General features: G+C 40.7%; 1 protein-coding gene across 17 annotated transcripts in view; it reads left to right on the top strand.

Annotated features, from left to right (window-relative positions):
- MAP4K4 (mitogen-activated protein kinase kinase kinase kinase 4) overlaps window positions 1-15,434 on the top strand; it is a 186,737-nt gene that overhangs the window by 127,406 nt on the left and 43,897 nt on the right. For all 17 annotated transcript variants that reach the window (XM_034658964.1, XM_034658961.1, XM_034658960.1 and 14 more), the window contains exons 10-11: window positions 1,545-1,617; window positions 3,043-3,253. In XM_034658964.1, coding sequence (XP_034514855.1) covers window positions 1,545-1,617; window positions 3,043-3,253 — 284 coding nt within the window. The remainder of the gene's footprint in view (window positions 1-1,544; window positions 1,618-3,042; window positions 3,254-15,434) is intronic.

The raw sequence follows: 15,434 nt of genomic DNA, 5'->3' as shown, positions 1-15,434 counted from the left end.
CGCAGTCCTCCTTGGAGGTCTGTACCAAGCTTTTTACATGTTCATTTCAGTCTTCAGAGCTATAAATCATCAGTGATGTTCACAACAGCCTTTTGGCCCTCTGATACATTCAGTTATAAAAGTAATGAAGCTTTGTATGTTAAGCTGTGCAGTTACAACAAGTGAACTAAAGTTTGAAAACGAAGCTTTTTCTTGGGAAAAGGTTATTTGTACATTGAATCATTTTCCCAGTATGTATTTTCTTAAGAGTAGCTCACAGACCTGGAATATTTGCTGTGTTTACCAGGTGCTCAGGCCAGAGTCTCGTGCACATTGGCGGAACAGTGGAGCACTTCATCTTCATTTTTAGTTTTCAAGTCACAGTGGCCTTTTTTCCCGCTTTGCACTCATTTACCTTTCAAATACCCTCATCCTCTTGTCAATAAGGAGTAGTTTATAGTACAAAATTTTAAACATAACAGTAGTATTTAAAGGTGTTCAAAGATTATTTAGGTTGGAATTTCCTTTGGAAGCTAGCCTATTTTAATGTTCTTTAAAAGTACATGGTTTTGATTGTCTAGCAATGAAAAGAACTAATGTCATATATAGACACTGATGAATTTGAAGATATATTTATCTACAATTATAAATGATATAGACTGAACCCCATTTTAAGTTCTCAGGCTGTTTTTCTTACCAGGACACTGATTTTCAATTTCTGTGTCCTGAAAAAGTTGGAAATGTGTTTTGTGAATAGATTTGTTTTGAAAATGTCTTCAACCTTTCTAGTTTTGATTGCTCTCTGAAGTGCAATGCTCCCTCAAAGTTAGGTACTGACATTAGGTACAGGGTCCAATAAAATGGACTGTTACTTTGGGGAAAACAGCATAAAACCTATTAAAGTGAAAACATGTTGTTCATGTTGAAACTTGTGCTTAATCTGGTGAAAGGAGAGCAACTTTTCTCTCCTCCTTTTGCTGTATTGTTTCTGCATCAGTTTTCCCCTGGCTTCATCTTTGTAATTTTTGTGGGAACATTTGATTTTGTGTCTTTATGCTCCGAGTGCCTCCTGTGCTTTGCCTGTGGTCAGGCCTGCAGACCTTTCTTTCTGCTGCGCTCTAAGTGGCTCCCTGGGCACCAGCAATAACCAAATGACATCTCCTAGTTGCCTTAGTTTGGGCCGTTAAATCTCTTTCTTTTGCATTTTGGCATCAACGGGACTTTCCGAATTTGCTGACCCTTTGGGGCCACTTTTCTTGTGTGTCAAGAGCTTGAAAGCCCCTCTTAAAGCCCTGTACCCCCTCCCCAGTGCATCCCATAAGGAGCTGTCTTGAATGCAGTGGAATCTGCTTCTCCACATGGAGTAAGGGTAGTCCAGGGAATGCTGCTGTTCACTGTGGGAATTGGGTGTCACACTCCTCCTTCCCCCAGATTCTCTGTACACATTATTTTCATAAAGGACATATTGTTCATTTTCTGCTATAACGCTCTTGGAGATGCTTGCCTATACATCCATGTGTCATGTTTTGTGATCTGTTTTGTTTATCTTGCCCTTTTCTTTCTAGATGAAACCGAATATGAGTACAGTGGGAGTGAGGAAGAAGAGGAGGAAGTGCCTGAACAGGAAGGAGAGCCAAGGTAATGATAAAGCCACTCACTGTTCAGCTTCCTGCTTTATGAAGAAATTGTTTCATGTCGATGCCAGGATTTCAAGAAATCTTCAAGAACCTTGAAAGTGCCTTAACATCGTCATTCTTCACCCTTTGAAAGATTCCTACAAACCTCTTATCCAGTGGTGCTTTACCGAGATTGTGGTTTCCTCTCCCCCTGTCATTTGGCAGTGTGTAGGGCTGTGTTTGGTTCTGGGGAGAGGGAGCCTGCTGCCGGCATTGCTGCTCCAGGAGGCCTGGATGGTATGTGCCGTGCAGTGAGTGTATGGAACAGTCCTACTCATAAAGACCTGTGCTGCCCAGGGACCTGTCGGGCCTCCATTGAAAAACACTGCAGTCTTTCCCAAAATGTTTTTTGTTTTGTTTTGCTCTTCCCCCAAGTGTGGTTACCAGCATTTCATTTCTTCTACTTGTGTGTGTTCTGTCCTGATCCATCTTATAGTCTATGTTTTGGCTGTCTGTGACTTCCCAAGGTACAGTGGAGTAGAAGGTTGAAGGTTTGGTGGTATGAACCTTATAGTAACTAATTATTCAGGGAATAGGGGTTTTTAAAATTTTAATAATGGTCTTGCCTGGCAGTCCTTCATGCTTTCAGCTACACATAACTTGACTCATTGAACGAAGGGAGGCTGGAAGGGTATGTTGAAAAACCTGTGGAGACATATGTACAGGCAATAGGAGTTCGAAAACAGCATTTGAAGAGATAAGAAAATGTATTGTTAAAACTCCATAATATGTTTTTCTTCTTACATAGGAGAATATTTGAGTCCATTTGAGACTAAATATTTTGGAGTAATTTGAACTGATTTCATGAGCAATGTAGTTTTGGATAGCAACATGATACAAGGAAAGAGGCGGTTTAAGGAGATTGATTTGACATGTTATTCTGGGTATTGGAAGTGGAGCAGTGGCTCTGAGCAGGGAGACCAGCTAGCAGTGATGCTGTTTATCTGTGCCGTGGCTCATTCTTGGGACCCACTTGGGCTCAGCTGCTTACTCTGGAAATAGGCAGTGGGAGGGCATACATGATAAGACTTGGTGGGAAGTAAAGTGGTCAAAGAATAAGGTGGTTCCACTTCCACTCATGAAGTGGAAGAAGGGGATTTCCAACTTTCCTTTTACAGAGTTTGAGTTGATGTGAGAATCCTAAGTAGAGATGTCTTATCAAGCAAACATCCAGGATGGAGTTTGAAGATATTTGTGAAATGGATAAAAGATGTAATAGTATTGAATTGTAGATAGTTATTCCCCTGGGTTTCTTAGTTGAGCCTCAGAGTGGGAGGAACTCATTAAGAGGATGAATGAGAAATGGAATAGCACGCTGAGGCCCCCGTCTCACCTAGAGAGCAGAGTGATCTGTGCGTACCCCTGAACGCACTGCCTCCTCCTCCAGCTCCATCGTCAACGTGCCTGGTGAGTCGACGCTTCGTCGGGATTTCTTGAGACTGCAGCAGGAGAACAAGGAACGTTCTGAGGCTCTTCGGAGACAGCAGTTACTGCAGGAGCAACAGCTCCGGGAACAAGAAGAATATAAAAGGCAGCTGCTGGCAGAGAGGCAGAAACGGATTGAGCAACAGAAAGAACAGAGGCGGCGGCTAGAAGAGGTAGGAAAAGGGAAATGTCCAGTTGCTTTTCTTTTTCTTTAGTCACGTTGGTAGCCAGACACTCAGGAATGTTTTCTGTGGCCTTCTGACATAACACCTTTCCCCTGGCTTACCTATTCAGGTAACTTCGGAGGGAAAGCTTACGCTTTTGGACTGGCAGGCCTTCACATTCCTTGTGGTCTTGGAAATGTTTTCCTTTCTTGTAAAAACTTAAGGACCTGCCCCACAGTTACTCATCATGCTTAGATGCAAAACAGCAAGGGCCCAGAGATAGCATCATACCAGTTCTGCAAAGGCTGTTTCTGTTTGTGGTTTAAGTTGGCGAGCTCAGGCTTGACCTGATTTCTTTTCTTCTCTTGGCCTCTGGGTCCAAGTTCATGTGTACATATTTTTCTGAAACTTCAGACTCTTTTACAGGAAAAAAAAAAAAACAACATTTTTTTTTTCTACAAATTTAGGAGGTTTTTTAAATAAATGCCTCAACTGTAGGTACATCTAAGAGTAAGGGATAAAAGGGGCACCTGGCTGGCTCAGTCAGTAGGGCTTGTAACTCTTAATCTCGGGTTGTGAGTTCCAGCCCCATGTTGGGTATAGAGATGACTTAAAAATAAAATCTTTAAGAAAAAGAGTAAGGGATGAGAAAAGAATTACATTGGTTATAATACACCTGCTGTTCTATAATTAGTTGTTAATGTAGTAGGATTAGTTATATTCTGCAGTGGGGAAATACATTTTGTACTACCTGCTCATTTAATTCATTAATACTATTAACATTGGTGCTGTGGTTACCCACAGCTTTTTCATTTGTAATTGATAGAAATGTCATTTCTCTTTCACTTGGGGCTCAAATTAAACCTTTTGATTTTTTTCCCTTTTATTGTGTATTTCACAGCTCCAAATTTCTCATTCATAGTAGTTTCTCTTTCTCTTAATTCATACACCTTGATTCATATTTCTTACAGCAGAAAAAGAACCCAAAACAACAAGAAAGCCCTGTATTGATACTAAACAGTGGAGTTTAATGTAAATAACAACACATGGTATATTACCCAGTTTCAGGTTTGGGGGGATCTTTGTTTTGTGTGTTTTGTAGTCTGAATCTGAAAACTTTATACTTTGTTCCTAGTTTAGAAAACTAGTGCCTTTCTGACTAAGGAGACTGGAAATATTCAGCCCAGGCTTATGAAAGAAAACATAGGACGTGTGTAACTCTTTTTGCAGTTTATTTGCAAACTCTTTTGTAGTATTTTTAAGACTCTTCTCAGTGCTCTTTGAACATAACAGAAACCCAGAGTGGTCCAGGGTTTGTTGAAGTTGCATGTTGACCACTTGGACTTCGTATGTGAGAATGCTGGAGTGTTGAGGCTCCGGCTGTTTCTAGTACTTTAAGCAGTATTCTCCACTGTCCATTTAAACCCTAGACTGTACTTTCCCTAAGGAAATGACACAGGTTAGTTTGGTAGTTTATAACTTCAGCTCGAGCTCATTGGTAACACATGCCACGGAAATTGCTTTTCAAATGGTAGAAAGACAAGTGTCCATTATCCAGGGTCTGTAGGGAGGAGGATTGCAAAGTGAAGGCCAGCACTGACTAGAGGAGAGAGACTGAAGTTTGACAGCCATTTTGTTTTATTAGTTAAAACAAAGACTAGAGGATTAGGGATGTCTGCTAAATGAGAACTTTGCCCTTTATTTGCTTCAATTAGCCCTTTAATTTAACTTCTCAGTAAAAGTTCAAACTCAGAGTCACCTCTTGGTACCTCTTTTTTTTTTTTTTTTTAAAAGATTTTATTTATTTATTCAACAGAGAGAGAGAGACAGCCAGCGAGAGAGGGAACACAACCAGGGGGAGAGGGAGAGGAAGAAGCAGGCTCATAGCAGAGGACCCTGATGTGGGGCTCGATCCCCTAACGCCGGGATCACGCCCTGAGCCGAAGGCAGTCGCTTAACCGCTGTGCCACCCAGGCGCCCCTGGTACCTCTTAATCAGGAAAGGTGGAGCTGGGTATGAAACAGGGAACATTTGCATGAATAGAATCCACTAATTTGGTTTCTTGGTGATCTAACTCCTTTTTACTAGACTGGGGTAATTAAACGTTATCTACACTCTAGGTCCCAGAAGGTAATCTGGGGATATTTAAACCATAAATGGTTTTTAGCTCTTTATTGGCATGAAGCTTCAATCAGAACTGTTTGGGGAATTGGGATTCCTTTTGTTATTAACAAAGTAGATAGAGATGGTCAGCCTCAGTCATAAGATAAATGACAATTAAAACTGAAAGGAGGGGCGCCTGGGTGGCTTGGTCCATTAAGCGTCCAACTCTTGATCTCAGCTCAGGTCTTGATCCTCAGGGTCATGAGTTCAAGCCCCACCTTGGGCTCCACGCCAGGCTTAGAGTCTACTTTAAAACAAACAATCAAGCAAACAACCCCCCCCCCCAAATGAAAGATAACAAATATTTGTCAGTGCCTGACAAAAAGAAATGACCCAAAAGTTGAGGTTGTGGGGAAACTGAGTACAGATTTTCCTTTGTTTTCAATTGCCACAAAATTAGGCTCATTGGGGCTAAGGACTCCTGCCATCCCTGAGCCCTCTTTGCAGGTGAGTGCTTTTGCCCCTCATAGGTCCTTCATCTTTAAGAAATCAGTATGTGTATATTCCCCTCTTCCTTTGCTCCTTGAGATGTGCTGCTGCTAGGATCCCTCTCCTTTATCTTTCTCTACTTCCCCCTCCTTGGCTCCTGTGTGAACTGGAGGTCTTAGAAGTCCTCACAGATATTTTCAAGGCTGTCTCTCAGTTTTGCTGGAAATGAGGTTTCTGTTTCTGTTTCCCATTTTCCTTGTTGTTTTTGGATGGTCCCAGGTTGAAAGGGGGAGAATGCTGAGCTCAGGCAGCCAAGTTCACACTGGCAGCTTCAGTCCAGTCCTTTCCTGGACCTCACAGCTTCTCAGGTGGTTGAGTCTGCTCCCCAGTCTTTCTCAGCAAGACCCACTCAGGGTGTCCTCCGCTTACTGAAGTATTGCATCCAGATTCAGAACCCCATGTGGTAATGACCCCCTGCATCAAAAATGTTAATATGACTGTATTACCTTTCATATTTAGATGCATCATCACACCTCTGTCTCAAATAGAATGCTGCCTCTAGCTAATTTTTTTTTTCCTCATAAAAATTGTTCACAAGCCAGCTTTTTCTCCCAAATTCCATCCTTTCCCTTTTGGGGGGATACAAATGAAGTATATTTAATTGTATTGTTATCTTATTCTAATGGTTTGTGCTCTTGTTCCATTGAGTCTTGATTTGATACCTGTTAACTATTTCTCCCTGCTCCCATGACAGCCACATATTTGATTAGGATGTTTTCTCATTCTTTGTCTATTTTTAATACAAATATTAAGAGCAGTAGTCTTAAGATTACTGTGTTAGTTGGTATACTTTGGATATGTTTTTGAACCTGTTACATATTTAAGTTTCCTGTCTAGTTTATACTTCTTCATTTTGACCTCATGGAAACTTACCAGATGATTAGTAAAAGCAAGATATGTTTGTCTGAGGTTTGGCTTGCTACTTTAGTAAATTTCAAAAAAAAAAAAAAAAGACAATTTCTTAGGGAAGATTTGTTTTGAGCAAGCCTTTGGTGCCATCATAACAGCAGCACATTCTGTTGGGTTATTTTAACTGTGTGTAAATGATCTTTTTGGTATATATAGGAGTCAATATCAAACTTTTCGTTTAAGCTTAGAATTTATTCTTTCCTTTAAAAGAAAAAAAACCCAATTCCCTATCTCTTCCCAGTCTTACCCTTTGGGAAGATCACCATGGTGCCTGTGCTCTGTAGACTGTTTTAGCCCTGGAGTTGCAGTTGTCACTTTGTGATTTTGGTTGCCTCAGGTTGGGGGTCAGTGTTAGTGTCAGCCCCAGCAGTTTCTTTGCTTTTTATTCCACCAAGAGGACACATGGTTATATTCATTTCTAGCATTTCTACAAATTCCAAAGTGACCAAAATTTGAGAGAGGTGGGTGAAGTGGAAGAAATTAAAAACAAAGGAAAGCAAGAGAAAAATTAATTTTCTGTGTGAAATGAGATCTGTACTGAAGTTAAATTGTAGCAATAGGGAAACATGAAAGTTTCTAAGAAAAAATTAATAAACTGCCCCATGTATTTGTTGGCTCTGAGATCTTGGAAGGAAGGCATATTGGACTCCTTCACCCCAGCAGGGTCTCTGAATTGTAAAGAAAGAAGAACCATTTCCTCACCCTTCTTTGCCCACACAAAAGCACTTGTGTGGCAGATCATGACTATGTCACATCAAGAGTACATATTAGCACAGGGTTACCTTTTTTTTACAGCTGCACCTGTGATATGTGCATCGGGGGGTGCCAGTGCCCAACAGCCCAGGCCTTGCTTTCTGTCAAGTTGGGCAGCTCGTTTTTGTTGTTGTTGTTGTTTTTCCAGGGGGTAGCTGTCTAGTCTTTCAGAACTCCATATAAGATCTCAGGTGTTCTTTTGGCATCCTAGTGTAGTGTTTGGTTATATTTACAGTTAAATTTTGTAAGAGTTAGCTTTATTCAACAGATGTTACTTGTTGCCTGAAGATGGGGAAGAATTGTCTTTGGGGAGAATCAAATAGTTTTTCTACTAAGGCTTCATCAGAACTTGTAAGAATAAACCTCAACGATTGGTGGCCTGTCTTTGCAGTAAGTAACATGACCTCAGAAGTGCTTGGGGTAGCTGAATGTGAAGAATAGACTGGTTTATTAAAGTCAGTTAGTTTCTACTAAAGCCAGTAAGTCCAGTGGAGTGTGTTTGAATGGACCTCACTATTATCAGTGTGACCTATTCAGAAAAGTTTTTAGAATTGTGAGATGAAAGCATTACTTTTAAATACCAAACAAGAAGGGGAACCTAATTAAAGCATAGCTGGAAAAGTACATACTTAGGCATGCTTGGGAAAATTTAAGGAATCGGAAATCTCTTTACAATTTGAGAGATTTGGAAATCACTTTATAGCATCATGCAGTTTTTCAGTCTGTTTGATTTTGTTTTCAAAGAGTGATTTAAGAAAATAATGATGACATCAGTTTGCAAATGCTTCACAGGATTATATCATGTTAATCATTCTTAGTGGGGAAAGCCTGAAAAGGCATGTCTGTTAGAGTCTCCTAGGTTTTGTTATTTGAAATCACAGGCAAAAGGTTAATCCAGTATGAATTGATGTTACTTAGTTGATGGTTGACGGCATATGTGTTTTATTTTTGGCTACCTTCTTTTGAGGTTTTCTTGCAAGAGGCCAGCTTTTCACATTAATTATCTATTAAGATATATTTACTAAGGGTTTTCTTTTAGTTTTAATTATCCCTCTTCCCTTAAATTGAGAACCTGTCTGAGTGAGGTGGTTTTTATGGTTGATAGTTTAAAACCTTGCTCTTGGTCCAGTTTACAGTTTCAAATGTTAAAGCATAATGTGGAAGAGGAATCGGTAATTGCTTGGTTTTTTCACTTTAGCCTCAGTCTTGTCAACCAGTTGGTTTGCAAACCAGAAGTTGCTTAGTGGACTATTCCTAGAAAACTTAGCCCTTTCCACGTTGTCTTGTGGTTTTTTAGAAGTGTATGGCTTATGTCCCCTACGAGACTTCAAGAAGAGGGACTGTGTCTAGTTTATCTTTGTATACTGATTATGGTGCTTAATATTTCTCAAATGGATGAATCGGTCATTTGTAGTCCTAGATGCATCTCTGGAAAGAAGGGACTTGTTCTTGAAATTTATGCCCATTCTTAAATGGACCTTTGGGCTTGAGATCTCTAATTTGAATTCCAGAGACACCTTAAAGTACTTTAAAGGACCTTATAGAATATCCTGAGGCAGAAAGGGTATGTTGTATGAAGTATGAGACACTGTCCAAATGTAATTATTATTGTTTAAGCCTTTATGTACTTAACAAGTGGTCTCAAAAAGATGGCTTTAGGATTTGATTGGATCTTGTTAGGACCTAGAGATAAGAATGGATTCTTTAGTCTTTTATTACTCTAAATGATAAACGGCAGCCAAGATAGCAGTTTTTGTCTTGGATGCCGTATGTTCGTATGTTTGATGTGAGTGTTAGATTCAACTCAAAAAAGTATTATGTTATCTACGACAGAGTGAAAAAGATGAGCAAAACATGATTCCTGCTCTCAAGGAGTTTATGGTCTTTTTTTGTGTGTTGATCTAGTTACCAAGAGTATGGTACTTACATGGGAAACAGAAGAAAAAGCCTTTTGGAGATTTTCATTTGACAGTTGAAAGCATCAGTTGTAGTCTGTTCTTATTTGTAAGATGTTTACTTACTGTTATTTTATGGTGTGCATTTTGAGTTAAGCTTCTAATAATTTTTAATTGTGTTAAATAATTACATAATAGCAATTATATTGACTTTTGAAAACAGTTGAACAAAAACATGATGCTTATCTCACTTCCATTGAGAAATCCTGGTAAAGTGACTGAACAAACAAAAATGGTATAAACAACAAGGACGATGAGGATAAGAAAGGAAACCAAATTGTGGAAATTAGTGCATGGAAGAGTGAAGACTGTAAGAAGGCTAATACTGCAAATTCTGGGAGAGAGTCAAAAATGAGAGGCAAAGAGTAAGGCTGAAAGCCCGTACATGTGTACAGTTAGGTTCTCCCACCCCAGGCAGCCAGGCTGCTGTGTTTTTCTCCTCAGCTAGAGCAGATGCAGACTTCTTAGAAAAAGTGAACAGCAGAGCCTCAGAACATCAAGAGCTCCGGCACGACCAAGTATGTGGAGAGAGGGCTACTTGTAGGCACACTTACCTTAGCCGCATAGTGCTGGCAGCCACACTGACCAGAGATGCCACCTTCTTTTCCTACACGTGCTGCTCAGCCCCGGCAGGGGGAGGGGGGGGGGGGTGCTTAGAATATTGCGGAGATTCCTAGCCCAAGGCCATAAGGCCCAATGAAATGACCGTACTGCCTCACATCACCTTGCTCTAAAGCTTAATAGTTACCAGGTGCTCTCCACAGCCCTTACAGGTGGCTTTTTACTGTCTTACATGTGAGTGGGCAGCCAAGATTGTGGGTGCTGAGAAAAATCTTTAACACGAAAGACTCCAAGACAAATGGAAGAAGGACCTTGAAGGAAGTTGACAGTGTAGGGAACAGAGTAAATATCTCACACATATGCACATGCACAGAATCTTAATATCCTTAGAGTGAGAAGAACATATAATATTCATGAAATAAGAATGTTCAGAAAATAAGAATTTTTGAAAAGTTTTTTTATAAATTAAAATTCCCAAAATGTATGGGTGTGTGTGTGTTTGTGTGTGTATATGTGTTGAGGGAGGGAGTTAAGTTTATGGGGAACAGAGGAGAAACAGAATCAGTCCAGGGGCTTTAACTTCCGTTTAATTAAATGGTCCAGGAAATAATTACTATAGGGAGAACAAGGAAAGTAATTCAAGGAAAGTTTCCAGAACTAAGAAATAGAAATTCTGGACTGAAAGATGTACTGAGTACCCAGCACAATGAACAAAAAAAGACCCATACAAATGCACATACATTGTCTTGACATTAAGAATGTCTGGGGTGAAAAGAGGATCCTGAAAGCCACGGTGGGGGAAGCAGGTAGAGGGATGTGCATGGGTCTTATACTAAGTATCAAGAATCTGAATGGTCTGAGATTCTCCAGGAGCACTGTCAGAAACTGGAAAATGACATAGCCATACTTGTGGAAATCTGAGAGAAAATTACTTCCCTCGGCCAAAATTATATGTACATTGTGAGGGTAAAAATTCTGTGGTCTGGCCTGCAAGGTCCCTACAGCCTTTTGCCTTGTCTTCACTCCTCTTCAAGAAGCTACTGGAGGATACGTTCTGGCAAATGGCGAAGAGGTGACAAGGGCTCTAGGAAACGGGATCCTGTATAGGAGAGTGTTGAGAAGGGCTCCTAGTAAGTTGATGGACAAGTACAGGATGCCTGAAGAGCAAGCAGTGTTGGTTGGCATAGGGGAAGGGAGGGCTGTGAGAGTCAGTCTCTGAGACTGCGGAAAGAATACCTGATTGACTTTGACCATATTGGGAGGAGGTCTGGTTGTATAGGAGACGTTACAGATGATTTTGTGATGGACCCATAGAAAGCCAGTGAAACAGACGACAGCAATGACAAAAATAAGGCAATTAATAGCTCCCCAGAAAACTCAAGTTTGCCTTGAATATGGTTTTCATTTAACCAGAAATTGTTATAGGACTAGATTGGGAGCATAGGATGGTGCTGTATGGTGGATATTCTTTGGGAAAAATCAATAGATGCTGTCTAAAGTGGAAAGAAAATTTTAAATAGCTCTTATAAACGTTATTTAAAAATCAGGTTGTAGGGGCGTCTGAGTGGCTTAGTTGTTAAGTTTCTGCCTTTGGCTCAGAACATGATCCTGGCGTTCTGGGATCGAACCTTGCATCCGGCTCCTCCGCTGGGAGCCTGCTTCTTCCTCTCCCACTCCCCCTGCTTGTGTTCCCTCTCTCGCTGGCTGTCTCTCTGTCAAATAAATAAAATTTAAAAATCTTTAAAAAATCAGGTTGTAAATACTATGGATAAAGCTAAAAGCATTGAAAGTGGTTATACCTTGGGAGTAAGAATTGGGGGTGAGGAGAAATGGTACACCTTATTTTTGATATAAGTCTTATATTCTTTTTGACTTTTTAAAGTACTTAGTACTTTAATGAAAATTTAAAACGTAAGGCGTGCTTGGGTTGCTCAGTCAGTTAAGTGTCTGACTCTTGATTTTGGCTCCGGTTTTGATCACGAGCCTGCTTGAGATTCTTTCTCTCCCTCTGCCCCCTGCCAATGCTGTCTCGCCTTTTCCCCAAAGAAATAAAATCATTTAAAAAATTGTAAAGTGGAAAAGGCTGTTTGCAAGATCACTTAAAATTTGCTTCTTAGTAGAATTTAGTTAGATTTCCTACTGAGCTGGGAGCCCTGCCCTCAGTACAGTTGGAAACAATCAAGAAGATGGATTGTACACGTCTTACCACTTTGCTGCCTCGGAGGAGAATGAGTGCATCCACTTAGAACCTGTGTGACCAGAGGATGTGCACCAAGGTCCTGCCATTTCCTGAGACTTGAGGTGACAACAAACTCAGGAGAGGGAAGATGAGAAGTTGGTCTAGGGAGTCGGTGGCCTAAGATCATACTTGTGCTCAATGCATTGGGCAGGCAGAAGCTCCAGGGGAGAGAGCTAACACGTGGAAAGCCAGCTCTGATCCTGGTTTCCTCCCTCTCTGCTTCTCCTCCACAACTTCCCCTTTTCTTCTCTGTAGATGCAGGAAATTTGAATCTGGAGGCTAGTTTGAGTTGGATGCTAGACTGCATCTGGCTGCCAGCTTTTTGGCAGTTGAGTGGCAGGTGGCCGGTCATTTTTCCCAGACCTGACCATGGCAACATCCAGGACTCCGATTGAAAGTTGTTTCCCCTCCTGGCTCTGTGGAGGAGTCCTTGCTATCAGCTCCTGATAGCCTGTTGGATAGCCAAAGCATCAGCAGAGATGGGGACGGCTTTGCTTTCAAATTAAAGAAAAAATTTTTTTAATAATAGAGGAAAAAACAAGTGCAGCCTGTAGCTTTTCTTTCTGTTACTGTGATACCATGTCTTTAAGTGGGGACCTTCATTTCAACATCATATCTAAAAATAATGCTTAGTAGTCTGTATGGTATATAAAGAAATGGCAGTAAGCGCCTGTCTAAGGTTGTTGTGGGTTGGATCTGTGTCTCTGTGGTCATGTGGCATTGCTTAGAACAATGCAGTGGCCTGGAAAGATCTTTAATCATGCATCCATTCCATCAGTAAAAGAAACTGAAGGTATAAATCTGATAGAGATCGATCTACTTATATACCCTTGCACTGAGTATGTATATTATAAAGCATGCAAAAAGAGCTGTTTTTAAAGGGTGAGCTACAAATATAAGTAAATACAAGTTCATTGTTTTCTTTTCCTAGACCTCCATTGATTGTTCACTTTTAGAGACTGCTGATGTAGAGACCTACCATCTTAGCTCTTCACTGTTCTCCTTCTCTTTTAATCTCACTGTGTCAGGGTACTCTCCCCAGGGTGGTTGGGGGGCGGGGGCAAGGAAAGGTAAAGTCCAGATCTTTTGAAGAGGAATGATTCTCTTACAGTTCATTGCTTATGAGACCTTTATAAAATTTTTTTCTCACTGTAGACACCAACTGTTGACTTAAAAAAAAAAACAAAACACCATTGCAAACTCCACACCATGATGATTGGTGATATAGGCTGCTTCCCTCCCACCCCCACCTCACACACCTCTGTTCTGACAAGTCAGGAAATAGGCTCAGGGAAGGGAAGTAGCTTGTATCAGGGAAGCAGAATCAGGACCAGAACCCCTGTTCCTTGAGTCATTTCACTTCTCTTTCTAGGATTCCATGGTGAACTACAACTTCTCAAAGGACCCTTCTAACCCATTTTGGCTTCTTTTTTGTCTAAAAGTTATAAAATTCAGTGTCCGTGTATAAAGTTCTTTGCCCTTTCTGACCTGTTCCTATTAATCTGTTTTACTTGGAACCCAAATTCTCAGAAGCTAGGGAGGAATTTTAAGGGTGTAGACACTGCTTCTCTTTCTTCTTTTTGTTTCTCTTTTCTTCATTCTCCTGTTTTCCTTCTGTCTAACTTGGAAAAAAATTGTGTACATACCTCATTAGGTAACTTTCTGTCCAGCTTTGTTGTGATTGTAGATTCTTTCATCCAGAGGTGGGGCCCTTCTTGCCTGGCCTGCCAGGTATTTGCTAAACCCAGTGTATTCTAGCAAGCCAGTTCTCTTTTATAAACCTGAAAGTATCCTGATTGTTGCCAGCCTTGCCCATGATTGTTCTCAGAACTAAGCAGTGCTGAGTCTCTCCATAAAAACCCTAGTGTACACAGAACCACTGTCACTCCTCAGGATGGAGGCTTCCACAGAACTTCCATGTTCACCTCTTCCAGGAAAACATACCATTTTAAGCTTCCAAACTGATTGAATGAGATTCTTTGTGTTTTAGGTTTATCAGGAGGCTTTTTGTTTTATTTTGAATGTCTTTATAAAAAGAAAAGTTCAGAAGCTAGGAATACCTGGAGGAATTAAATAATTTCTATTTAAAGCAAAGAAACCTGTTTCCCAATTGGCAAAACATAATGGTTTTTATTCCCAGTGTTAGAAAAACGGTCGTGTTCTTAGCTACTGTGTGTTTGTTGTAAGTGATGTACTGGTAAAAACCACTCACTTCTTTTTGCTCCTATATAGAAAAGGCAAAAGATATAAAATAAAAGATCTAATTTAATTTGCTTTGAAGTAGAAACACTTTATGAGACTCTCATATTTCTTACCGTAAGTTTCTGTGTTATGTTGCTTATGAAGTCCTGGGGCTGGGGGAGGTGGTTTTGTTTGTTTTATTTTCTGGTAGCTAGTTTTACGAAAGAAAGACCTCCCTCCCAGGGGTGCAGGGCAGTGCTCAGGGCCTGGTGCCCTGAATGCAAGCTGCACCATGGCAGTAGAGAAAGGCCTCAGTACAGAAAGCCCTCACTCCTGAGTCCTTTGGCACATAGGTGGTTGTTCTCTGTTGTCCTCCCTGGATTTGATTTTGAATAGGGTCCTCTTTTTCTCTTTTTTTAAGATTTTTTTAAAAAGTATAAAGGCATTAATCCAGCAAATGACAGGCAGCCAAGTGCATTGTATGGGGCAGTGTAGGTGTTTGAATTTAATAAAGATGCCTTCGCCATTTAAGTTATAATTTCTAGACAGACAGGAACTCCGCTCTTTTTATGACTCCCACCCCCACCCATGGGAACTGGTGCATTTTTGTGCATTGAATTCTAAGAGCAGACAGTGGGGGGAGGGGAATAAAACAGTGGAACATGTGGAATAAGAAAGGAGGGTGAGCCAAAAGCTGATTCGGGACTGTATTGAGAGTAGTGGTGATGTAGCACTCAGCCGAGAGAGGCCAGGTACCAAGTAATCCTCTCTGTCCAGAGGTTCCACACGTACGACATTTCTATACATTTCTCAGGAAATCATTTTAAATGTCTGCCTTCAGAACGAGTGCTTGTTGTGGCAGGGGTGGGAGGGGACCTAGAAGGCATACTGAAACTATAATAAATACCTACTTTTATACCCATTATAAATATTTGTATCT

Source organism: Ailuropoda melanoleuca, chromosome 4, assembly GCF_002007445.2.
Source record: "Ailuropoda melanoleuca isolate Jingjing chromosome 4, ASM200744v2, whole genome shotgun sequence".
NCBI lineage: Eukaryota > Metazoa > Chordata > Mammalia > Carnivora > Ursidae > Ailuropoda > Ailuropoda melanoleuca.
Note: the sequence above shows the minus strand (reverse complement) of the source record. Positions and strands in the feature narration are given on the sequence as shown.